This window comes from Oryctolagus cuniculus, chromosome 4 (assembly GCF_964237555.1).
Source record: "Oryctolagus cuniculus chromosome 4, mOryCun1.1, whole genome shotgun sequence".
NCBI lineage: Eukaryota > Metazoa > Chordata > Mammalia > Lagomorpha > Leporidae > Oryctolagus > Oryctolagus cuniculus.
The window spans coordinates 123,342,682-123,369,907 of record NC_091435.1 but is presented as its reverse complement, the minus strand read 5'-3'; the positions used below and the strand labels follow the sequence as shown (position 1 = coordinate 123,369,907).

Below are 27,226 nucleotides of genomic sequence, written 5' to 3'. Positions count from 1 at the left end.
AATACAGGACTAAATATTTTCTCAAGTATAAACAACCTGTGTCTTAGGGTTCTATGAGTGACAATGACATACAGTAGTGGACTCAATGCATCTGGGAGGGTAAATAAAGGCTGATGATATCAGGAAGATGATTCATTTATTCACGCCAAGTCAGGTAAAGTCCGTTTTATGGAACAACTGAGGCACTCAAATGTATATTCCTGAGAGAGTTAGTGAGGATTACATTGTGAAGTTCATATCTTGCCGTCCAATCCATAAATACTTCCTGAAGTCACAGAAAATGTTACTGCTTTGGTTTTCTCCCACCTCTAAACCATCAGCTCCACTACACGCCTGCACAGCACCTGTTCATTCTTCTGGAGACTCCATCCTAATTCCTGTCTGGGGAGCCGTCTAGGTACTTGCAATGACAACATGTTCACCTTCGTTCTCCAGGGCAATCAAGCAACTCAAACATCATGCTACGCTCAAAGATGCGCAAGCTCTCAAGTGAGACTTAAGGAGCCAGGAGACAGATCCTCTCTCAGCTGTTGGATGAAAACTGTTGAGAAGGAAAGAGCAGGAGAATCTGCCATCCCTTGTGAGAACCTGTGTGAGACCTGCTGACAGGTGAGAGAAATGAGGACAGGTTGAGCACCTCGAGTCTGAAAGTCAGAAATCTTGAAACCAACACGACCCTACCGGGGGAATTTCCACACCCAACCTCGGGAGAAGGGACCCAGTTAAAACACAGAACCACTAAAAACGTTGTATAAAATTACCTTCAGGCCATGTGTACAATGTGGATCAAACATAAATGAATTTTGTATTTACACATGGGTCCCATCCCCAAGACATCTCATTATGTATATGCAAGCATTTCAAAATTTAAAAAAAAATCCCAAATCTGACATACTTCTGCTCCCAAGCATTTCAAATAAGGGCTAATCAACTTGTAATATCAGTTGAGCTTCATACCATAGGCTTTGCTTGAGGCCAATTCTCCCTGTAAATTTTTCTAAATGAGCCAATTAAGCCTCTTGTGCTTAAACTTTCCCCTCACCCCTGCTGTCACCAGAAGCAAAATAGAACTGATAAATTGTAATCCTTTCCTGCAGTTCCATCCATCCATTTTTTTCTGGACCCAGCAGAGAAAATGGGTGATCTACGACCTAACTCAATATTCCACCATTAAACCAGTCCAGCCATGTTGAAAGTTCGAACTCTATTCCTTGGTGCTGAATCTTGTGTCTCTACAGAAGTTCCACCCAGTAAGTCTCTGTCCCATCCACCTTAGAGTTCCCAACGCCATCAAGGTATCGGGACCACGGCGCACAGCTACACTTCTCCAAAGCTTCTCTGAATGCCATGGTCTGGATGGTCTCCTTCTCCGTGACTTTCAGTGGGCTCCGTTGGATCGCCCATGACTGATGCGATGAGCTATGGGGTTGCTTTCCTCCCCGAGGAACTTCAGAAATCCAGGCAAGAGCTTGATCAGGCCTAGCAGAATTGTTTGGATACATGGAGGCTAACTCACACCAAAGAAATTCCAGAAGGCAGCGTGTGATCAGTGCACCTACAGGGAGGGTGGTCATTCCCAGGTCCGGCTTCAGGCTCCCCTTGCATATTATCAGGACACCAAGGAGCCAGATTAGAAATCAGAATGTACATTTATGGGTGCGAAATCAGATGACCACAAAGAGAGATACCGAGGGATATTTTACCTAGGTCATGGTGAAACCTCCCCGAAATGATGCACCTGCCCTACAATGTAGTCCTCATCTCTGGTGACAGAATTTTCCATCTACCAGATTTGGTCTCCCTGCTCCCAGCAGAGGTGGGTAAAGGTGACAAAATAATGAGCCCAAACCAAGCACCGTCTTTCACTAATATTCTTCAGAAATATGGTGTTTAAGAAGGCCAGATCACCCTGTCACTTTCCTCAAGAATAACTATAAATTTTTTAAAGATTTATTTATTTATTTGAACCAACAGAAGGGAATTCTATCTGTCTCCCTGCTTCCCAAATTTAAAAAGATTTATGATACAATTATTTTCAAGAGAAAACATTTTTAGAATATTTTATTTATTTGAGAGGTAGAGTTACAGACAGAGAACAGAGAGAAAGGTCTTCCATCTGCTGGTTCACTCCCCAAATTGCCCCAACTGCCAGATCGGGCCGATCCAAAGCCAGGAGCCAGGAGCTTCTTCTGGGTCTCGCAGGCAGGTGCTGGGGCCCAAGGCCTTGGGCCATCTTCTACTGCTTTCCCAGGCCATAGCAGAGAGCTGGATCGGATATAGAGCAGCCAGGGACTAGAACCTGAGCCCATATGGGATGCTGGCGCTTCAGGACAGGGTGTTAACCGGCTGCGCCACAGTGCAGGCTCCAAGAATAATTATATATTATCCTTGTTCCAGTGAGCTTATAGTCAAGTTATTGCAATTAGAGCATTGAGGTGTTCCCCAAGCCCCCTCAGTCTCAACTATGCAATTCTTGGGTTCCTCCTACAGGCAGCCAATTTCCCCATTACCTGGAGGCTTTGCTGGTTTCACTTTCCGATGACACATCCTTGTTCCTACAATGAATGGCTAAAATTCTAACTTTGAGGATGGAACACGGTAATACATTTCTTCTCGTAATTTTACAGCAAAGAATTACATGTTCAAATTTACTTTAACTGCATTAGGCCTTTTTGCCAAGAATAACTTGCAGGAAGAAAGGCACCTATCTTTCATTGTCTGTAAGCACATTTACTTAGAACCAAAGGTGGGGACATTAAGGGTTCCCTACAACTATAAAAACAGACAAGCACAATAAAGATCCATGGCAATTAGTATTCCCAGCAACTGATGTTTTGAAACCGTGGGGTGAGCTAGCACTTGCCAGCAACTATGAAAAGCCCGGCTGTCTTAACCAATTCAATCATGTTCTTTTTACAGTTCTACATGTCTGAGAGGCAAATTATGGCCAGCTATTAAAGTCTCCGAAGTGTGGCTCCCAACGAAAAGTATAAAATCCCCCTGAAACGTGTAATGTGATCATTAAAAAAAAGAAACCACATGAAACTTTAGCACACTCCATCTTTCTGTTTTACACTTACACGTGTTGTTTGGAAACCTCTCCAATGCCACAAAAAGTGAAACATTAAGCAAAGAGCAAATAGTTCAGGTGAACACCGGGGGACTGCCACCGGGGCAGCTTGGTTTCCACACAGTGTCTAGACAGTTCCTCCTGCACCAAGCAGCCATGACACCGTTGATGGCAACAAGAGCTAAGTGAGGGGCTGGGAGGTCAAGAAGAGGCTGGAGGGACAGTGGGTGGGTCTCCTGCACCTGACAGGCAGCAAACAACTCGCTTGCAATGGCTGTGTTTCACTCTTAAGGGCAGCAAAGAGTTGCTAATGCAGGAGATCTCAGGCCCACGAAATAAATGACTTTACTTCTGGAGTTATTTGGATTACAGAAATGCTAATGGGACACTTGCAGCAAAAGCCCTATGGTTACAGCACTACAAACCAACCACTGGAACAGCAGCTGACCATGCCAGTGCCCATGACAGAACTTACCCCTCGGTGCACACGCGAGCGTGTTAGAATGAATACCATCTCACACACCGTTCAGTGCTCACAACACATCCAGTGAAGAAATAGACTTACTCCCGGGAGCAGTCCCGTCTAGCTGCAGAGGTAAACAAGAGGGCCTTGTTCCACGATGCCAAGAAGTCCATTTCTTAACTAGATTAGCACCCGTCTGGGCTTTCGGTGGTGGAGATTTTCTTATTGAAAACGCACTTTGGAAACGTTTCCCAGTGTTTGCAAATGGAAAAGGCTAAAGCGAGAGGGAAGAGATATCCACCCGAGGCTACGGCAACAAGAAAACTCCTTCTCTCTCAGGCCTTGGATTCAACTAAAGAGGCATAAAAAATGATCAAGCTCGAGAAATACTCAAGTGCAGATGTAATCTTTAAAGCTCTGTGGCTATCCACCCAGTATCATCAGTCAGCGAGTCACGCTAATTTTGGATTTAACTATGAGATGCTTGATTCATAGCAATATATAATCTAAGTGGCACGCGTGACTAAAATTTTCTCGTGAATTTCCTGTCTGCTAATGAGACTGTGTCTCAGGAATCTGTGTGTGTGTGTGTGTGTGTCCCAGACACCTCCCATCTCATCCACTGTCTTAAGATTAGGTACTGACACTTGCTCCGGAGCACAGCAAGCTGCCTTGGAAGCCAAAGGGCACTCAGGTCTCCTGAGCTCATTCATTCAAATTATATAAGGGTTATTTGAGCACCTACTATGTGCCAGGCACTATTCTAGGCTCGGAGTTTATTTCAGTACATAAAACAGAGCTTCTAATGTGGGCAAGGTGGAGACAGGCAGTAAACAATGGCTGTAATAAATACTTAAGTTAAGGGGCCGGAGCTGTGGCATCATAGGTTAAGCTTCCACCTGCGGTGTCTATGGGCTCCAGTTTGAGTCCTGGCAGCTCCATTTCCAATCCAGCTCTCTGCTTAAGGACTGGGAAAGAAGCAGAGATGGCCCAAGTCCTTGTGTCCCTGCACCTGAGTGGGAGACCTTGAAGAAGTTCCTGGCTCCTGGCTTCCGATTGGCCCAGCTCCAGCTGTTGCAGCCATCTGGGGAGTGAACCAGTGGTTGGAAAATCTCTCTCTCTCTGTCTCTCCCTCTCTGTCTGTAATTCTGCCTTTCAAATAACTAAATAAAATCTTAAAAAAAAATACTTAGGTTAGTAGCTTGTTAGAATGTGCTGAGTGCTGTTTTAGAGTCTCTGGTAGAGGACATAACCCCAACCAGAGTTAACACTCCCACAGGGCATCCTGTGTCCTAAATTTTATCAGACACTTAACATCTACTCATTTAATCCTCACAGAAACTTGGGATGCAGTTACTCTTCCCACCTGCATTTTACACAGGAGGACATTAGGCACAGAAAGACCGATTTGCCTAAGATGACACTACAGGTTAACAGCAGAGCTGGCAATGCCTACTAAAGACACGTCTACATTGACATAACCAGCCCCTCCTTGTAAGAGGTGTGAAGGAGGTGCCCGCTGTGGTCCCAGGCTCTCAATGTGCAGTGACAGCCAGGGGCAGCACTTGAATCTTCACACTGTGTGATTCTCCCTGGACAGGAACGGACTGAGGTGTGGGAAAAAACAGATGCTTTCTGATTTTCCTGCAGTGAACTCGGGACTGTTCTATCCCCAGAAGCCCTCCTTGATGATCTCCGTCTTCACACCGTCATCCACAAGGGTCACAGAGTTGGCGGGAGGACACAAAATTCAGACCTGGTTAAATACATGGCAATGGCGCTGCTAAACAATTTGTTTGGCAAAGAGGCTGTAACTGCTCCAGCCAGTACAGTGAGGAGAAGCCCAGCCATTGGCTCCAAGCCTTCATGACGGTGGGTCTGGTGCTTCTCTAGAATTTCTTTCTATGTCAATAATTACAGCGTTGCCAAAGTGCACTTTAATTTTCATCAACCAAGATTCCAAGTTCCCATGTGTCCTAGAATGCAATGTGCCTTGCAGGGGTATCTCTGTTTTCAGGATTTTCCCAGTGGTAGAGAAATGGGCAGCAGCCAACTCCTTAAAGGAACTTGGTCAGACGAAGCTGTTCACCCTAGATAAGTTTTAGTTTGAACTAGGCATATTCACCTGTGACTAGACCACAAATAGATTTTATTTTACAGTAAAACTTCTTCATGTGCACCTACCATGGCCAACTGGAAGTACTAGATTTCCACAGTTGGATGTCTTGAATGGTGCTAGTTGATATTCACTTCCATTTCCCTACAAGGCCCTCAATTTATTTGCTAGCTACAAGCCACTAGTTTCATTGAGCACAAACTATGCACCAATTGTAATATGTAAGCCTCTGTGATATCACCTTTAACCCTCACAGCAGTACTGAGCAGTAGGTACCACTATCCCCATTTTGCAGGTGGTAAGAGCAGAGAGATCATGAGAGAAAATAACTTCTGTTAAGTCTGATTCCGAAGCCGTCAAGCTCTAAAGCTCTTTGCTGTTCTACCTCTCAGCGTCAGCTGAGGACAGCAGAATTTCAGACTGGGAAGTGACCTGGGAGGTGAACTGACCCAATCCCACACTTTCTGCATGTCAAGTTGAGACACTTGTCTAAGGACCCAGCATTGGTTGGAAAGGCACATGGCCCCAGGTGAGAGAGAGAGAGAGAGAGGAAGGAGAGAAAGAGAGGAAATTCATGACTGTGTGCAACATATGTGCACTGACTGTATACTGAGGAAGCAGTCGATGAGTTCTGGAACTTTAAGTTATTTTAAGGTAAACAGGGTAAGTTCACAAATACAGAGACCAAGAAAAGAAAGTAACTAAAAATGCTGAGTACTTAGCTTTTGAAAGTTGGGCTACTGCTCTACTTTGCTAAAAAAAAAAAAAAAAAAAAAAAAAAAAAAAAAAAAAAAAAAAGAATCATCTGATTTCTACATGATTCCCACAAGAACCTAAATTACAAGGGGGTACAAAATCATCTTTTCAATGTTTACTGGAGCCTAAAAAGTTCCCCTTAAATTTTGATGAAAGCTAAATACAAGTGTCTTGACCACAGCCTTGCTTTTGGCTCCTGGGGGCTGACTTTCTGGAAACAAATCCCAGGGTGGCCTGGACAAGATGCTGAACTTTGCTGAAAGCTAGTTTCTTTGAGGGCTTCCAATTTTCCAGTACAGCTGTGGCTGCCTCCTCCTGGACTGTCCTTGAGTTGCCCAGTTCTGTGACTCACTCGACCCTCTAAAATCAAGGGGCCCATCCCGCAGCCCCTATCTCTGTCCCTTGCAAAATGATCCGTCCTCGACCTCAGGACCCTGCTCTAAACAATTTTACAAACTCTTTACCATCTTCATCACTAAGCTTTGCATTTCTACTTCTCAAAAACATTTGCTGGCTATTCTCCTTTGATGTATGAGACATAAGGGCTCACCCAGAATAAAACATCCCTTACTGTTAAAACTTGGGACCTTGGGGCCTGCGTTGTGGCATAGTGGGTAAAACCGCCACCTGTGATGCCAGCATCCCATATGGGCAGCAGTGTGTGTCTCAGTTGCTCCTCTTCCAATCCAGCTCCCTGTTAATGTGCTTGGGAAGGTAGCAGAGGATGACCCGAGTGCTTAGGCCCTTGTACCCACGTGGGAGAACTGGAGGAGGCTCCTGGCTCCTGGCTTTGGCGCGGCCTAGCCCTGGTCATGACAGCCATTTGGGGAGTGAACTGGGAGGATAGATAGATTCTCTTTCTCTCTCTCTCCTCTCTCTCTCTCTCTCTCTCCTTTTTTGTTTCTCCCACTCTGTGACTGTCTTTAAAAAAACAAAAAAAAACAAAAAAAAACTTGGGATCTTTAGAAGGGTAGCATGCTCACAGTTCTCTGACTCCAGACATATTAGACAAAATGTACTTTTGCATGAGTTGATTTTTGTTTGGAATGTCCTTTGTCCTGCCTTGCCTATCTGGTGCAATTCCTGCCCACACTCAACATGTTTCCAAATACAGTATCCTCCCAGAAAACCTCTTCTGACTTTTGAGAACTGTGCTGACACAAAAGTCCCCACCCCGGAAGCTCCTCTGCACCTGAACTGTTAGTAGGCCAAGCTAAGGTGTGCTAAAACACACACCAGATTGACTGGGCTTAGTATAGGCCACATCCCTTGTTATACTGATTCCAAGGTGAAATGACAGTATCTTGTATAGATAGCAGATAGAGGAAAATATGCCATCAGAATCAATTTCATTTGTTTCTTTTTACTTCTAGAACATTCAAAATTACATTTATGGTTCATGTTTTTGGCCTGTGTTAGGTTTTTACGAGGTAGTGCCAGTGGGAGCCAGAGAGTAGGGCTGACTTGTATCACTGTGATGTCTGTGAGGTGGCACCTTGGGGTGAGTAATGCTTCTGTTGTATATCAGTGAGATAGTCAAGGCAATCAGTGAGACACAGGTGTATTGAAGCTCTGACTTTTCACCCAGACAGCATTAATCTGTGATCAAGTTTGTTGAAATGCCTTTCTCCTCCCTACCTAGCCCTAACCCTGGGGACAAAGGCAAAACAGAGTGATGGTACCTGGAGAGGCCTTCGTTGAGTTGATAGGCTGAGCAGACAGAGTGGAATATGCTCCATGTATGCATAAATAATTTGGCGGGGGTGGGGGTGGGGAGAAAGGAGAAGGAGAGGAAGAAAGGAAGCTAACATGAGGGGTTCAAAAAGTTCATGGAGAATGCTTATTATGAAAAAGACTATGCCTGGATTTCAATTATTTTTGCACTGAAGCACACTTATCTTTTAAGTCCAAGTTTCCACTAGCTTCTTAAAGTATTCTCATATTAGCTGCCACACACATTGCTAAGCATGTTAATGTGACCAGAATTTCCTGAAGTGTGTTTGGTAGAACGTGAGCTCTGAGGGACTTTCCTAAATGCTGTGTTGGAAAAGGGGGAGGGCCAGGAGCTCCATAAGCAAACCGGGTTGGCAAATGCTGGACTAAACAGTCAGAGTTAACTTGTCTCCTATGTTGTAGGACTTTTCAGAGCCTTTAATACACGATGAAACACTGTGAGAGCTGAAGCAGGAAACATTAAATGTACGGTTGCCTACGGAATTCTCTTTTTAGAAACATCTGTCCATATCATTGGCAGATAAAATTTGTGATGGCTAATGTCATTTAATTGGCATTCTACAGGGAAGTCACTGTGGCTTAGGAACTTACATGACTTGTGCAACATTTTGACGTTATACAACTGGTTCATGGCTGAACCACAATTCCAAATTCATGTTTATATCAAAGGAAGGAATTAAACATGGTCAGAATGTACAAATATCATCATGGAGAATTCACGGATCATAGAGACATTTAAAGTGGTTGAGTCCCTTCTCCCTACACATCCCAAGCCCCCTTCCCTCAGGTCAGCCTTCACTTCTTCTCTGATCTCCTTGGATGAAAGAGGTCTTTCTGGAATTTTCCAGTATTCCTCATTTGGATCTTGGCACCTATTGCTTTATTGTTACTTTTTGCATGTACACGTCTTATCTCTAAAAAGAGGCTTACTGAGGTATTTGAATTCTCAACCGTGTCTTGAATATAGCAGGGGCTCAATAGAACTTTCTCAGTTCATTTATTACCAGCCAGTCTGGCTTAGCTATTGATATTTTGTGGTGTCCTTTTACAACATCTGAACATGACAGAAACACTGGATCTTGCTTCAGAGACATCACGTGTTCACATAAGCTGCCAAGCCCGTATCAAATAGCCTGATGCTGAACACTGACGTACCTGTAAGATGCAGCTCATGATGTCAGACGCGATTTTTGCATGAGGAGTGTCTTCGTCTTTCCAGGGGGGCCTCAGGTTGTGTTCCAAGCAGGAGTCCCAGAGTCCCACAAGGGCCTTGGCGTGCTTTTCAATGGACTCTGTCTCTCTGATGGCAGTCGTGATTCTTGTTATACAGATTTCAACCACTGCCTGGTCATTGTTATTGGTATGGTAATCCTATTTGGAAAGAGAGCCTTCATATTAAAGAATTGTCCGGAAAATTCTCCTCGAAAGGACAAAATACTAAGTCACCTGTTTAGAAAATGGGCGTGCTGAGGGGTAAGGTTGTGAAGCCCAATTAGCATATTCTTGGGCACAGATACAGGAATTTGCTGAAATGGAGCAGGTTCCTGCTATCACCCATAGAGGGAGATAGTGAGCGTCCAAGGAAGCTTAATAACTTGCTTGCAGGTGGGTTTAATCTTCAAGCTGTCTCAGATTCTGAGTCCATTACAGGGCAGGGCTTACCTTTTACTCTTCCATTTCAGTAACTGGTGAAATGTTTTAAATAGCCTCCCAATTTTCCTGCAGTAGCTTTCTCTGTCTTTCTGGACACAATTGAACACATCATTTCCTCTCTCCCTTTTCAATCCAAATAACTCCCCAACCCAGTTTAACCTTCCCCAACCACGTTGTGCACTCATGTGGGAGCCCTGGAAGAAGCTCTGGGCTCCTGTCACTGTGGCCATTTTGGGGCTGAGCCAGCAGATGAAAGATTTCTTTCTGTCTCTCTCTGTCTCTGTAACTCTGCTTTTCAAATAAAGGAATAAATCTTTTTTTTTTTTTTTTTAAAGAGAGCTGATTCAAGTGATAAATTTTCAGATTGCGATCTTGGGTTTTCTAGAAAGATTTCATACTTTCTTATATCTATACCTTTTATAAATTTCATATATATTATGTTGGCTAGAATTTCCTAAGCTATTTCACATAAAAGTTATCAGAAAAAGAATGCTAATTTAGTTTCTGAGTTTTCATATAAAATGTTCTGATCTTTGTCTAGGCCAAGACAAAACCAGGAGCTAGGAGCTTCTTCTGGGTCTCCCATGTGAGTGGCAGGGGCCCAAGTATTTGGGCCATCTTTCACCGCTTTTCCCAGGCTATTAGCAGGGAGCTGGATGGGAAGTGGAGTAGCCAGGACTTGAATCAATGATAAGGAATGCCAGCATTGTAGGTGGTGGTTTTACCCACTATGAGCATTGATTTTCTATCTCAAAGCATCATTTCCTAGCCTTTATCTGGCAGTCGGCACAGTGGACAAAGAAAAAAAATTACCTTATGTATTAACTTTGAATATGTGACTTTTTTTGTAAATATCAAAATGACATGCTTTCATTTGAATAACTATTGACATTTATTTTTACAATCAAATAAATAATTGTTTAACTTTTCATCATTAACATTTGCAAATTATTTTATGGAATATATATTTCATTTTCTGGATTTTGCCTTAGAATCCAATCTAAAAACCTTTTTCCTTTAGCAGTTAAGTTTTGCTCAATTACATGAAGTGTTATGATAGCTATATTTGGTGTTGAATATGTCTTATTATTTTATGTTATGTTTTGGCTTTTTCTTAGCTTTTGAAGTTCAATTATATTACTAGGTAATGGTGCATCTTAGACTAGACACTAACAAGGGCAGGTGGCACAGATAAGCTGTGTGAGCTGGTGGCTCAGGCCCCTGTGTTATCTATCACTACAGAAATGATACCTTACACCTAGGGCACACTTACTCCTTTAGGACAGAAGAGGGACAAATCCTGATGTGGGTGCTGGCATGTGGATGCCACTAGACATTTGCCTGCTGTGACAGTACATATTTGCTCAGGGATGAAAGTAAGAAAGGAAAGTAAGTAGGAAAAAAAATCTCCCAATAGGCAGAACGTCAGCCCATGCACTTGCTCGCTAACTTTGAGGGGAACAAGAAATCTATAGGTAGCAGCTCGGAATCACGTGCAGTGGCAGATGGCTTGGCTGAATGGCCAAGTGCCTAAAAGGAGAAAGACTGAGAGACTGGAGATGAGCAATCGTGGGTGAGAAGCATGGTGTGAATACTTGGGGTGGGGGGGAGCACAAAATCTAAACATCATTTTCACTCCATATTAATGCCCTAGAGAACATTCACCCCTGAAGAGACACTAAAAACCAAGTAGAGAAAATGATTCAGCCAAATGCCATTAGCCAACATGAGTGTCATCTGCCACTCTAATGTGATCCAGTGGGTACACAAATGAAGAAATGATGATGAAGGATAGGAGTTATGCATCCTCCAACACTCCCTAGGTGTGCAGCCTGCCAGCAAAAGAGGCAGGCTGAACCTCACAGTGGCACCATCCCTACAGGAACCCAGTTAATCACGTGGGTGCCAAGTTATCGTATTAGGCGTTTTCTACCCCAGGAGACTTTGGTTATACTGAATGGAATAGACATGTGATGCAGAGTCAGGTTTATTTTTCTTACCCAGAGGGTGTAAGACTTAACCTCTATCTAAAGGCTCACAGAGTATTTGTTGTGCTCACACAGGGCCCGACAACATTATATCAGGCCAAACAACCACTATGAAGCAAAGGATATTAGGAGTGGGCACATGATCTAGGATTCACCAGTCCTACCACATAACTCAACCCTTCCTCCTTCCACCCCAGAACAGCTGAACTCCGAGTAGGCTCTCAAAGTGGTCACTCAACATTAATATCCTGCATGGATGGGGCACATCTTCCAAGAGATCGTATATCCACTAAAACAATGACCATCAAATGGTGTTATATTCCCAGTCACTTCAATCTCTGTGTGTCGAAGAGATGAGCAGATAAAGAAAGAAGCCATCATCCAGACAGGAGTAATTGACTAGAGATGGTGAGTTCTTTTTTTTTTTTTTTTTTAAGATTTATTTATTTATTTGAAAGTCAGAGTTACACAGAGAAAGGAGAAGCAGAGAGAGAGAGGTCTTCCATGTGATGGTTCACTCCCCAACTGGCCACAGTGGCTGGAGCTGTGCCGATCCGAAGCCAAGAACCAGGAGCTTCTTCTGGGTCTCTCACGTGAGTGCAGGGGCCCAAGAACTTGGGTCATCTTCTACTTCTTTCCCAGACCATAGCAGAGAGCTGGATTGGAACAGGAGCACCTGGGACTAGAACCAGCACCCATATGGGATGCCGGTGCTTTCAGGCCAGGGTGTTAACCCACTGCACCACAGTGCTGGCCCAGACGATGCATTCTGATTGCAGCCTTGATGGCAATGAGAGTGTAAGAGCCTCACACTAACATTCTTGTGAATTTCTTCAGCAGGTTAAGCTATGCTACAGTGCCTGCAAAGGCAGCATCCCATATGGACACTGGTTTGAGTTCTGGCTACTCCATGTCTGATCCAGCTCCCTGCTAATGCGCCTCGGAAAGCAGCAGAAGATGGCCCAAGTCCTTGGGCTCCTGCACCCACGTGGGAGACCTGGAAGAAAATTCTGGCTTCTGGCTACGGACTGGCCCATGTCTGGCTATTGTGGCCATTTGGGGAGTAAACCAGCAGATGGAAGCTCCCTCTTTCTTTTCTTTCTTTGTCTACCCCTCTGTCTTTCTCTCTGCCTTTCAAATAAATAAACACATCTTAAAAAAAAAAAAAAAACTTCCTCAGATGACTCCACATCTCAGCGAAGCTGTTTCCATATGGGATACTCTTATTACACAAAGCAAATTGTTTTGAATGGTGCCAGGGGTGGATGGTCGTGCATACTATGACACGCTGTCCACATCCCCTCCTCTAGGACAGAGATGCTCATTTTCTCAGTTGTTTGTTCATAGCTGAGCCTGCCTGCAAATCTTTGGTCGAAGGGAATGGCCTTAGGGCCAGTGCTGGGGTGTAGCATGGTAAGCAGTGCCTGTGATGCCGGCATCCAGTATGGGTACCAGTTCAAGTCCCAGCTGCTCCACTTCCAATTCAACTCCATGCTGATGGCCTGGAAAAGCAGCAGAGGATGGCCCAAGTGCTTGGGCCCCTGCACGCATGTGGGAGAGCTGGAAGAAGCTCCTGGCTCCTGGCTCCTGGCTTCAGCCTGGCCTAGCTCTGGCCATTGTGGCCATCTAGGGAGTGAAGCAGCAGAATAAAGATCTTTCTCTCTCTCTCTTTCTGTAACTCTACCTTTCAAAAAAAAAAAAAAAGGATTCTTTTTTAAAAGGATGGGAGGGGAGGGCCTTGCTCAATGTTTTTTTCCCTGCCTTGGTTCAGCCTGCATCCAAGGACCAACACTCGAGGGGACAGGAAGTCCTGTTCACCTGCTTTGGTTCACTCTGCAGCACCTTCCCAGCTCCACAGCTCCCTGTGAGATTGGTTGGGGTCCTTTTCACAACTGCATCACAGCTCATCTTCTCCCTTTTCCCAATTTTACTTCATCCACCCCAAACACGTGTGGTTTCTGAGAACACACCCAGACAAGTTTCCTATGTGCTTGTCACCACTTCAGAGTTTGTTTTCCTGGGACTCCAATGATGACAGGGCTTATATAGATGAAGTGAAGAAGCATAATGACCCAACTCCAATTTTGCATCAAAATAAACTTATCTTGTGACTCTATTTTCCCACAAATTTTTTGAAGTAGCTACATGTGTGTCTTGGTTCATGGACACCAAGACTCAATTTCCAAGCTAAGAACTCACTGAATTATCAGGGATCTTTAAAATCATTGAGATTGATGAACATAAGGCATATAGTCTAAGATCTCCAACTTCAAAATTAAGCAGCTGTCCATGAAGACATCACTTCATACTGGTCAAAACTACAGCCAATGTACTAATAGATTAGGTATAGGTTCATCAGTTATGAACTTTTTTGATATTATTATGAGCTAGAATTTCTTACTCCATAGCACTTTACTTAAAAGTAAACAGATGTTTCAACTTGAAAAATGTTGTATTTTCAAATCCTGTATCTGACATGAAAAAAAAGCTAAGAAAAAATCTATAAAGGAGATTTTCCCAAAAGGGAGAAAATATTGAATAAGCAGTTAACTACTTCCTTCAAAAAATACTAAAAAAATTAAACCATTTTAATGATATACTTGAATCATTTATAGCTTGTAGGTGAGGATTCATCTTTGAAATTAGGGTTTTTTGTGTTCTCACAACAGAAAATGTTCCATTCTGTGTTTCCTTCCCCCCCTTTTTTTTCTAGTGTCTTCAGAATCCATAGTAGGATATCAATGATGAATTAAATTTTCACATCAGAATCTGCCCTCTGAAATTCATCATAAGACAGGAAACACCTCATTCTTAGGAAATATATACGTGTGCATTGTGTTTATGTTTGAGCTCGATCTGTGATCAGTGTCCATGTCTATTAAAATAAGCAACTTCTAATAGCTAGGTCTATGTAGTGTCAACCCAGAAGACTGAGTTTAGAGCTTATTTCTCATAGTGACCTGGTCATTGTCAATCTTTAAGTAATTTATTCTAAAGTGGTGGGGATATCAAGTTCACTGTAGGACAATGAAAAAGCCATGAGTCATGTTGCTCCTGGCCTGGTTAATCAGGATGGTTCACTGCCACTCAGCCAGGCACTACACCTCCACATCAGCATCCTTCACCTTGTAAATAACCCTTCTCTGCACAGAAAATGGATATAGGGATGGCCAGTGGCAAAAGGGACTGTGGAACATCTGAGATAAAGCAGGTGGAGGTAGGAAGAGTGGATGTGACAGGGGAGCGGACGTCTACAAAAATGAAGCTATTACAAGGTGAAGGGCGAAAGCATTTCTCTTTCTCTCCCTTCAGGGATAACATGGTGGTTAAGAACGTGAGCTACGTCAGCCTGCGATGCTCAGTGCTGGGTTCCACTCTTACCAGCTTGCAGCATCAGCCAATCGCCTATGTTTCTATAGCTCAGTTTCCTAAGCCTTAAGACTGAGACATAGGCACTTCATTTTATTGTGTTTTGCAGATACTGTTTTTATTTTATTTTATTTTTTTACAAATTTTGTAGCAACCCTTAAGCAACAAGCAAGTCTATTGCCACCATTTTTACTACAGCATGTGCACACGTCATGTCCCTGTGTCAAATTTATTCATTTTTGCAATATTTCAAATTTTAATTCTTATCCTGTCTTTAATTAGTGATCGTTGATGCTACTTTTATAATTTTCGGTGCCACAAACTGTGCTCATATAAGATGACTAACTTAATGGATAAATGTGAGTGTTGGGACTGCTCACACACTGACCAGCTGTTCACCCCTCTCTCTCTCTGTCCTTGGGGCTCCCTGCTCCCTGAGACACAATACAATTGAAAACAGGACAATTAATAACTGCCATGGCCTCTGAGCATTCGAGTGAAGGGAAGAGTCACACATCTCTCTGCCAGAAAGGACTCTCAGCTCAGTGAAGAAGGCATGTCAAAAGCCAAGACAGGCTGACAGCTAAGCCTCTTGTGCCAAATGAGTTGTGAATACAAAGGAAAATTTCCTGAAGGAAATTAAAAGTGATACTCTAGGGAGCACATGAATGATAAGAAAGCAAAACAGCCCTATCACTGATCTGGAGAAAGTTGTAGGGGTCTGGGTAGAGCAAATAAGACACAACATTCACTTCATGCAGAGCCTGCCCCAGAGTAAGGCCTGCCTCTAATTCTGTGAAGACTGAGAGAGGCGAGGAAGCTGCAGAAGAAAAGCTGAAGCTGGCAGGGCTTGTTTCATGAAGTTTAAGGAAAGCAAGCACAAGGTGAGGCAGCAAGTGCTGCTGTAGAAGCTGCACCAAGTTATCACGAACATCTAGCTAACATCACTGATGCAAGTGGCTACACTAAATAACAAATTTTCAGTGTTGACCAAACAGCCTTCTATAGGAAGAAGATGCCATCCAGGACTTGCACATCTAGAAGAGAGAAGTTCGTGCCTGACTTCACAGGATAGGCTAGATCTCTTAGTGGGAGATACTACAACTGATGGGTGACTATAAGTTGAAGCCAAGGCTCATTTACCATTCTGAAAATCCTAGGGCCTTAAGGCTTTAATACTTAATCAACTACACTCAGTCAGTGGAACAACATAGCCTGGAAGACAGCACACCTATTTACAACATGGTTTACTAAAGATCTTAAACCCAATACTGCGAACTACTGCTCAGAAAAAAGAGGCTTCCTTTCAAAACATTACTGTTCATTGACAATGCACCTGGTCACCCAAGAGCTCTGAGGAAAATGTACAATGAGATTAATGAATGTTAGTTTCATGCCTGCTGATAAGGCATCCATTCTGCAACCCATGGATCAAGGAGTTATGTTACATCTTTCAAGTGACACTGTTCATAAGCACATTTCCTAAGGCTACAATGCCATCCATAGTGATTCCTTTGATGGATCTGAAAGTCTTCTGGAAAGGATTCACCATTAGTAAATTTCACTAAGAACATTTGTGATTCATGAAAGGAGGCCAAAATATCAACGTTAACAGGTGTTTGGGAGAAGCCGATTCCAACTTCTTAGATGACTTTGAGGTATTCAAGACTTCAGTTGAGAAAGAACTGTAGACACAGTAGAAACAGCCAAAGAACTAGACCTACGAGTGGGCCCTGAAGAAGTGTCTGAATTGCTCTATTTCAGGATAAAACTTTATTGGATGCAGAGTTGTGTCTTTTGAACTAGCAGTAAAATAATTTTTTGAGATCGAATCTACTCCTGATGAAGATGCTGTGAACACTGTCAAAATAACAACAAAGAATACAGAATTTTACAATATATTCAGCTGATCAAGCAGCAATGAGGTCTGGAGAGGATTGGCTCCAATTTGAAGGAAGTTCTTACCTTGGGAAAACTGCTGTCACACAGCACAACATTTCCCAGAACAATCTCCTGTGAAAGACTCATTGAAACAGCTATCAGGGCTGGTGCTGTGACGTAACTGGTAAAGCTACAACCTGCAGTGCATATGGGCACCAGTTCGAGTCCCAGCTGCTCCACTTCTGATCTAGCTCTCTGTTATGGCCTGGGAAAGCAGCAGAAGATGGTCCATGTCCTTGGGCCCCTGCACCCACGTGGGAGACCTGGAAGAAGCTCCTGGCTCCTGGCTTCTGATCTACAGCCAATTGGAGAGTAAACCAGTGGATGGAATGCCTCTCTTTCTCTCTCTCTCTCTCTCTCTGCCTCTCCTTCTCTCTCTGTGTAACTCTGACTTTCAAATAAATAATCTTTAAAAAGAACTTAAAACATGATTTAAAAAAAACAGCTATCTTCTCTGTTGTCTTATGTTAAGAAACTGCCACAGCCACCCCAGCCTTCAGCAGCAACCAGTCTGCAGCCATCAACATGAAGGTGAGGCCTCAACCAGCAAAAAGATTACAACCTACTGAAGGCTCAGATAGCCGGATAATCATTAGTCTTTTTTCAATAAAGTTAGTATTTTCAATTTTTTATCTAAGGCATCTATAGTTTTCAACATACTGTTATTGTACACTGAATAGACTACAATATAGTATACACATAATTTCTATATCCCCTGGGAAACCAAAGAAAATCATGAATTCATTATTGTGTTATTTGCTTTATTGCACTAGTCTGGAACTGAATGTGCAAACTCTTTCCGTCATGCCTATATTAATAATACATCTACCTCATAAGATCGTTGTGAGGATTAAATAAGTTAATATAAGGAACAGATTCACAACAGTGTCTGGTGGAGGGTAGATTCCGATAAACGTCAGCAGTTAATTTATTTCCCTTAAGGATTTCAGAACCCTTAAAGTCAGCTCTGGATTTATACCAAACCGTGAGTTATAAGAAGTATTTCTCTGTGTGGTTGCTATTTTTATGCATTCATTCTACAGTCATTTAATAATGTACAGCACAAAGACATCATTATTACTAACCTTTTACAGTCACATTCTACCTTCACATCCCTACTAATAATCCTTTGTATGTGCATTTGCATCACTCTTCACACTTTTAAAGGCACATATATATACACTTTGTTCTGTCACTGAAGTGTTTCCCTAGTCAAGACAATAACAACAACAAAAGCTCTGATACCTGATAATACCCCTGGAAGTTCTGCAGGAAGCTAACACAAAAACTATTTAGGGGTAACATGCTCACCCCAAGCCATTCCAAATCTCATTCAAACTGGACTTAATTTTCCTAAATTCTAAAACTCTAGGAAATAAACCAATATGAGCACATGTTAGCTGATTAAACATAGAGCAGGTAAGATACTCAGAAACTTTAGGTAATGGAACTATTGACTGCAAAATACAAAATTATATGTCCAAAATCCTTCAATGCATAAAGGAAAATGCTTTCTATTAAAAAAGTCAAATCACCTGTTAAAAGAACCAGAAAGATGCTTTTTAAAAATCCTAGAAATGAAAAGTTCAATATACAGGTGAAACAATGGATAAGATATACCTGAAATGAGCCTTAATGGATTGGGACATAAAGCTGAGGAAATAAAAAAAATATAGCAGTTAGAGATGAAAAACACAAAAGATCAAGAAATGTGAAAGATAAATTATGAAGAATAGAAAGACAATGATTTTGAGTGCTTTGTTTACTATATTCTCAATGCCTAGAATATTGCTTGAAGATAGTACATAATCAATAAATATTTATTATATAAATAAGTAGATAGATAATATATCCAAAAGGAGAGATCAGATTAAAAAGCCAGTGCTTGAGATAATGTATAAGAACTTTCCAAAATTGATATAAGACACAGAACTCCAAACTCACAAATACAATGAAGATTTAATAAGAATGTACAAATAGAACTACATCTAGATACATAACTAGACACAGAGGAAATATTAAAACAAGGAAAAGTAGGAAGATCCAAGATGGCTGACTAGGGCATAGCCACACCAACTTAGGCTGCTCTAGGATATGAGAAGAACAAAGGACTGCATTTCCAGGGGTCTGACTAATGGGAATTTTTGATGAAGAAATGAAAGATAACAATGAAGATTCTATGGGACAAGAGGAGAGAAGACAGAGACACTGTTGCATGCCATCTTACCATGTTAAGGTAGGAAAAAATCTCCATGCACTACGCCATTCAGTTGTGGCTCAGAGGGAATTCCACAGTCACCCACTCACTTTTACTTCAGCATGGAGAGCTGACTGAGGTCTGAGCAACTGTCGGGCTTGGAGCAGGGGAGCTGCCTTGATTCCTTCCCCTCCCCTACTCCAACAGAGCAGCAGGCAGTAGAAAGCTGGGCAGTGTGCCTCTGTTCTATAAGCAGTATAGTCAGAGACAGGGCAACTTCTAAGGCAAAGGAAAGATCCCCTGCATCCTGCAACTCCCTGTGGGAGTTTTAGGGCTTTAGCCCCAGAGCTATGCTCATGCATGCTATGTGAGCTGGGGGATTTGTCTAAGCTGCTGAGGGTTAGCACTGGAAGTAACCTTTAAAAATATCCACTCGCAGATTGGATAAAGATGGTGGAGTAGGGAGGGAGAGTGCTGCTTTAGTCTAGGAGAAGATTGTTTTAAAAAAAGTGGAGAGAATGCAGTCTCAGGGAAAAATTATGGAGAAAACAGCAGAGGAAACACTATGCAAATTGGAGGAACACAGTGGAGGGTGAGGACATGCATGATTCAGGACCCCAGCAGCTGTGGGTCTCCATACCAGCATTGGAGAATGAGGTGAGACCAGACTGTAGTAGCCAAAGCCATTGTGAAAATGCTGCAGGAAGAGCCTAGAGGGAATCCAGCTCAGAACCCTGTGGGGGAGAGTGTACCTGCCAAATTATAGGAGAAAAAAACAAAGGGAGGGCACATTTCCCTCTCCCTGATCATTCTGCAATGGCATCCAGTAACAATCTGATAGAGAGAAAGTGCCATTTTGGACATACATAGTGGCTGTGTCAGCTCATGTCCCTGCCCAGCAACCAGCCTGGCAGAGACTCCTGGGTCTGGTAGGGAGAACAGACAAGGGGCTGGGTGCTCATGATTGTTGGAGGCTTGTGTGCTGAGATTGTGAAAACACTGAGGCTGCGTGAGAGAATTCAGGGTGTGGCTGGGACTTTGGGATGTCACTTGGGAGGCTCTACATGCTCAGGGCTCCCTGGTTACCTGGTGAAGGCAATTGCTGGGGAATCTGAGCTTACAATTAGAACTGCACATACCTTTTTGTGGTCCTTGTCGCAGAGTAGATGAATAATACACCCACTGGGGTTAGTGCCAAGACACTGGTCTCCTTTGAGGAGAGGAGCTCAGCTGAGTCTACACCAACAGACAAGAATAAACCTCACCTCTGATAAAAAAAAAAAAAAAAAAAAAGAGGGAGATTTACCGCACCAAACCTGGTGTCATCTCAGACACTCCTTTCACCATGGAGAACTGAACAGAGATTCCTGGCCACACCCACCACATGCCTCTAGGTATTCACAGAAAGCAGACACTCCACTAATCTACAAAGGAATAGTACAAAGATAAAAGCTGCCACAGTAGAAAAAAACAAAGAAGAAACCAACAAGTATTTCCACAAATGCCAGATAGCAAATGCACCAATTCAAGAAACAAGAATAAGGAAGACAATATGATGCCCCCAAAAGAACACAACACTTCAATACTAGATTGTGAAGATGATGATATTGAAGAAATGCCAGAAATAGAATTCAAAAAATTGATCATAGGATTACTTAGAAGTAATCAGAAGCAAATGCACAAACTAATGAAATTCGTACATGACATGAAAGAAAATTTCTCCCCAAAAATTGAGATCTCAAAGAGAAACTAAAATGAAATCTTGGAAATGAAGAAATCAATAGAGCAAAAAAAAAAAAAAAATGCAGTGGAAAGGCTTAAGAACAGAATCGGTGAAGCAGAAGAAAGAATATCCAACATAGAAGACAAAGCACAGGAAATCATACATTTAGACCAAACACAAGAAGAGGAAACTAGAAAACTAAAAACACTGATGGGAATCTATAGGATACTATCAAATGATACTATCATATGGGTTCTAGGAGTTCCTGAAGGCACAGAAAGAGGGAAAGGATTAGAGGCATTTTTAGTAAAATAATAACAGAAAATTTCCCCAATTTGGAGAAAGGGGAATCCAAGTACAGGAAGCACATAGAACTCCTAGTAGACATGACCAGAAAAGATCTTCACCATGACACATTGTAATCAAACTCACCACAGTAAAACATAAAGAAAAGATTCTAAAATGTGCTGAGGGAAACGCCAGATTACTTTTAGAGGATCTCCAATTAGACTCATAGCAGACTTCTCATCAGAAACCCTACAGGATAGAAGAGAATGGTGAGATATATTCCAAGCCCTAAGAGAAAAGAACTGTCAACCCAAAATACTATACCTTGCAAAGCTCTCATTTATCAATGGAGGTGAAATAAAGACCTTCCAGGACAAACAGAAATTGAAAGAATTTGTTACCACCTGTCCAGCCCTGCAGTAGATGCTTAAAGATGTGCTGCACATAGAAACACAGAAAGATGGTCATCACTACAAAAAAAAAAAAAAAAAAAAAAAAAAAAAAAAGGTAAAAGAAGGAAATCTCCCAGCAAAAGTACAAAGGAAATCCAAAATTAAAAATAGGAATATTTATGGAAAAATGGCATGGCAAAGTTGTTACTTATCAACAGTCACCTTGAACGTGAATGGCCTCAACTCTCCAGTTAAAAGACACAGACTGGTTGAATGGATTAAAAAACAAAATGCATCTATTTGCTGCCTACAAGAAACACATCATCCAACAAAGATGCATGCAGACTGAAGGTGAAAAGTTGGAAAAAGATATTCAATGTTATCAAAAATCAAAAAAGAGCTGGTGTAGCCATCCTGATATCAAACAAACTAGACTTTAACACAAAAACTGTTAAAAGAGACAAAAAAGGGCACTATATAATGATTAAGGGACCAGTTCAACAGGAAGATGCAACTATTATAAATATATATGCACCTAATTACAGGGCACCTGGCTATTTAAAAGAAATGTAAAGGGATATAAAAGAAGACATAGACTCAAATCCAAAAGTAATGGGGTATTTCAATACCCCACTTTCAGCAATGGACCGATCAACCAGACAGAAAATAGGCAAGGAAATAGCACAGTTAATCGACATTATAGACCAAATGGACCTAACAGATATCTATAGAACTTTTCATTCTAAAAGAGTTGCAGGATACACATTCTTGCATTCTTCTCACCAGTGCATGGAATTTTCTCTAGGCTTGACCATATGCTTGGCCATAAGCAAGTTTCAGCAAATTAAAAAAAATCAAAATCATATCATGCATCTTCTCAGACCATAATGCAATGAAGCTGGAAATCAGTAACTCAGGAATCTCTAGAATATATGCAAATACATGGAAACTGAAGAACATGCTCCTGAATGAACTGTGTGTCATAGAAGAAATAAAAAGAAAATGGAAAAATTTTTGGAAACAAATGAAGATGACAATACAATATATCAAGACTTATGGGATACAGCAAACACAATGTTAAGAGGAAAGTTTATAGCAATTTGTGCCTACATCAAGAAACTAGAAAGGCATCAAATAAATGAGCTAGCAATGCATCTCAATAATCTAGAAAAATAGCAGCAAACCAAACCCAAAACTAGTAGAAGAGAAGTAATTAAATTAGAGAAGAAATCAACAAAATTGAGACCAAAAAATTATAAAAGATAAGCAAAATGAAGAGCAGGGTTTCTGAAAAAATAAACAAAATTGACACACCATCAGCCCAACTAACCAAAAAAAAAATAAAATAAAATAAAAAAACAAAGACAGAAGACCCAAATCAATAAAATTAGAGAAAAAGAAATGTAACAACATACACCATAGAAAGACAAAGAATCAGAGGAATTACTACAAAAAGCAGTATGCCAACAAACTGGGAAACCTAGAAGAAATGTACAGATTCCTGGACACATACAAACTACCTAAATTGAGCCATGAAGACACAGAAAACCTAAACATGCCCATAACTGAGTCAGAAATTGAATCAGTAATAAAGATCTTCCCAACAAAGAATAGCCCAGTGGAGTCATTGCTGAATTCTACCAAACATTTAAAGAGAACTAACTCCAATTATTCTTAAGATAATTGAAAGGGAGGGAATCCTCCTAAATTCTTTCTATGAAGCCAGCATCACCTTAATTCCCAAACTCAAAAAAGATGCAACAGAGAAAGAGAATTACAGACCAATTTCCCTGATGAACATAGATGCAAAAATCCTCAACAAAATTCTAGCCAATCAAATCCAACAACACATCAGAAAGATCATTCACCCGGACCAAGGGGAATTTTTCCCTGGTATGCAGGGATGGTTCAATGTTTGCAAATCAATGTGATACACCACATTAACAATGTGATACACCACATTAACAAACTGCAAAAGAAAAACCATATGATTATCTCAATAGATGCAGAGAAAGCATTTGATAAAATACAACACCCTTTCATGATAAAAATTCTAAGCAAATTGGGTACAGAAGGAATATGATCAATGCAATCAAGGCAACTTATGACAAATTCAAGACCAGCATCCTATTGAATGGGGAAATATTGAAAGCATTCCCACTGAGATCCGGAACCAGACAAGGATGCCCATTCTCATCACTGCTATTCAATACAATCCTTAAAGTTTTAGCCAGAGCCATTAGGCAAGAAAAAGAAATCAAAGGGATACGAATTGTGAAACAGGAAGTCAAACTACTCCTATTTTCAGAAGATATGATCCTAAATATATATATAGGGCATCCAAAAGGTTCCATCAAGATACTATTGGAACTCATAGAAGTGTTTGGTAAAGTAGCAGGATATAAAATCAATACACAAAAATCAACAGCCTTTGTAAAAACAGATAATGCCACAGCTGAGAGAGAACTTCAAAAATCAATCCCATTGACAATACCTACAATAAATTCAAATACCTTGGAATAAATTTAACCAAGGATGTCAAAGATCTTTATGAAGATATTACAAAACATTAAATAAAGAATTAGTAGAAGATACAAAAAATGGAAAAATTTTTCTTGTTAATGGATTGGAAGAATCAATATCATCAAAATGTTCATTCTTCCAAAAGCAACTTACAGATTCAATGAAGTATCAATCAAAATACCAAAGACATTCTTCTCAGATATAGAAAAAATTTGCTAAAATTTGTATAGAAACACGAGACCTCAAATAGCTAAAACAATCTTATACAATGAAAACAAAGCCAGAGGTATCAGAATACGAGATTTCAAGACATACTACAAGGCAGTTATAATCAGAATAGCATGATACTGGTACAAAAACAGTTGGATAGATCAATGGAGCAGAATAGAAATGCCAGAAATAAATCCAAGCATCTACAACCAACTTATATTTGACCAAGGAGCTAAAACCAATCCCTGGAGTAAGGACAGTCTCTTCAACAAATGGTGTTGGGAAAATGAGATTTCCACATACAGAAGTATGAAGTAGGACTCCTACCTTACACCTAACACAAAAATCCATTCAAAATGGATTAAAGACGTAAATCTATGACCTGAAACCATTAAATTACTAGAGAACATTGGGAAAACCCTGCAAGACATTGGCACAGGCAAAGAGTTCTTGGAAAAGACTCCAGAGGCACAGGCAATCAAAGCCTAAATTAACAAATGGGATTACATCAAATTGAGAAGCTTCTGTTCTGCAAAAGAAACACTCAGGAAAGTGAAGAGACAACTGACAGAATGGGATAAATTATTTGCAAACTATGCAACTGATAAAGGATTAATAACCAAAATATATAAAGAGATCAAGAGACTCTACAACAACAAAACAAACAACCCAGTTAGAAAATAGGCAAAGGACTTAAACAGATATTTTTCAAAAGAGGAAATCCAAATGGCCTACATACACATGAAAAACTATTCAGGATCACTAGCTATCAGGGAAATGCAAAACTATAATGAGGTTTCATCTCACCACTGTTAGAATGGCTATCATACAGAAATCAACAAACAACAAATGCTGGTGAGGATGTGGGGGAAAAGGTACCCTAATCCACTGTTGGTGGAAATGTAAACTGGTAAAACCACTATGGAAGACAGTATGGTGATACCTCAGAAATCTGAGTATAGACCTACCATATGACCCAGCCATTCCATTCCTGGGGATTTACCCAAGGAAAATGAAATCAGTAAATAAAAGAGTTATCTACACCCCATGTTTATTGTAGCTCAATTCACAATAACTAAGACATGGAATCAACCTAAATGCCCATCAACTGAAGACTGGATAAAAAATTTATGGGATAAGTACTCTATGAAATACTACACAGTGGTAAAAAGAAAATGAAATCCAGTCATTTGCATGAACCTGAAAGACACCATACTTAGGGAAATAAGCCAGTCCAAAAGGGACAAATACCACATGTTCTCCCTGATCTGTGATAACTAATAGAGCACCTAAAAGGAAATCTGTGTATGAATTCAATTGAAAAAAAAATCCACTCTCACCCTGGGTAATAACTCTGCTATACCCTGCGAACCAGGACTGCAACACTGATTTAAAATTTCTTGATGAAAATGGAATCTATCCAGTAGCCCTAAGGAAGAACTTATGTGCATTCTACCTTTCTGGACTCATACCCTCCACAGTAAAATCTGTACCTAGTAGTCCAGTCACCTTGTAGGACTGGAACAAGGTACAGTTTATATGCCCTAGTCCTAGGACTAAGGCTGTTGATATTATCAGCACCAGCTAGACTCTCCTAGCAGGACCTGAGGAAGGGTCCATCCATATCACACAGTCCTAGAGCCACAGTAATTGGTGCCACAAGCCCTGACATCACTTAAGTTTTCTGGTAGGACAAGGAGACAGCCACCACTGTCTCCCTTAGCACCAAGAACAAGGCCCTGGCTATCATATTTGCCAGGAAGATTGACACTGAACTCTCCGTGGTCCAGAAACACACCCAAGGAAACCCCTTTTCATTTCAAAGTAGCACTTATATCCCTATGAATTGCTGTAGACTAGACTACTGTGCCACATATAGACAGCTGACATTGATTAAGATAAAAGAAATCACTCAGAGACTACACACCTGGGCTTAACTAGAATCAAAGCCAAAGCAAGAAGCAAAGTGAAACTCTGCAATCCAGGTAAGCTATAAATTCTTTTCCTAGAAAACCAATTCCATAAATGGGGGACAAGTAAACCAGATTGGCAGACATCAACATAGGGAAACAGAAGACATGGAGAAGCAAGGTAGCACGATGCCTCCAAAATAACACAATAATCCTCCAGAATTATACCCTGGACTAAAGGAAATCTATGAAATGACAGATATAGAATTCAAAAAAACATTGTAATGAAACAACAAAATTTCAGAGAATACTGATAGAGAGATTAAAGAAATGAATAAATCAGTAAGTGATATGAATAAAACAATTACTAATGAGATAGAACTCATTAAGAAGAACCAAATCAAAATTTTGGAGATGAAATCTTCCATCAGTGAAATAAAAATATATGATTAAGAGCTTTAAAGGCAGAATAGACCAAGTGGAGGAAAGAGTTTCTGACCTCAAGGGCAAGAATTTTTAAATAACACAATCCAACAAAAATAAAGAGAAAAGAATTAAAAAAGAATGAAGAAAGTTTGCAAAATATGAGACACCATTAAATGACCAAATATTTGTGTTACAGATATTCCTGAAGGAGAAGAAAAGGAAAAATGATATTGAGAACCTTCTACATGAAATAATAGTTGAAAATTTCCCAGGTCTTAGAAGAGACATGGACATCCAGATACAAGAAGCTCAAAGAATACCAAGCAAACTCAACAAAAAAAAGGCCTTCTCCAAGAATTATTGTCGTCAAATTGTCAAAAGTGAAAGACAAGGAGAGAATCTTAAAGACAGTAAGAGAAAAGATTTCTCAGTGGAAACCCTACAGCTCAGAAGAGAGTGGGTCTTAG

General features: G+C 41.0%; 1 protein-coding gene and 1 non-coding gene across 4 annotated transcripts in view; both read right to left on the bottom strand.

The window, feature by feature from the left end:
• Window positions 1–27,226, bottom strand: part of VEPH1 (ventricular zone expressed PH domain containing 1) — a 255,723-nt gene that overhangs the window by 202,292 nt on the left and 26,205 nt on the right. For 2 of the 3 annotated variants that reach the window (XM_008266390.4, XM_002716326.5), the window contains exon 3: window positions 9,295–9,510. The exons of the other annotated variant lie outside the window; for it this stretch is intronic. In XM_008266390.4, the coding sequence (XP_008264612.2) occupies window positions 9,295–9,510 (216 nt within the window). The remainder of the gene's footprint in view (window positions 1–9,294; window positions 9,511–27,226) is intronic. 3 annotated transcript variants of the gene reach the window in all.
• On the bottom strand, window positions 14,483–14,590 carry LOC127483092 (small nucleolar RNA SNORD90). The gene has a single exon (XR_007909056.1). It is a non-coding gene; the product is annotated as a small nucleolar RNA SNORD90 (small nucleolar RNA).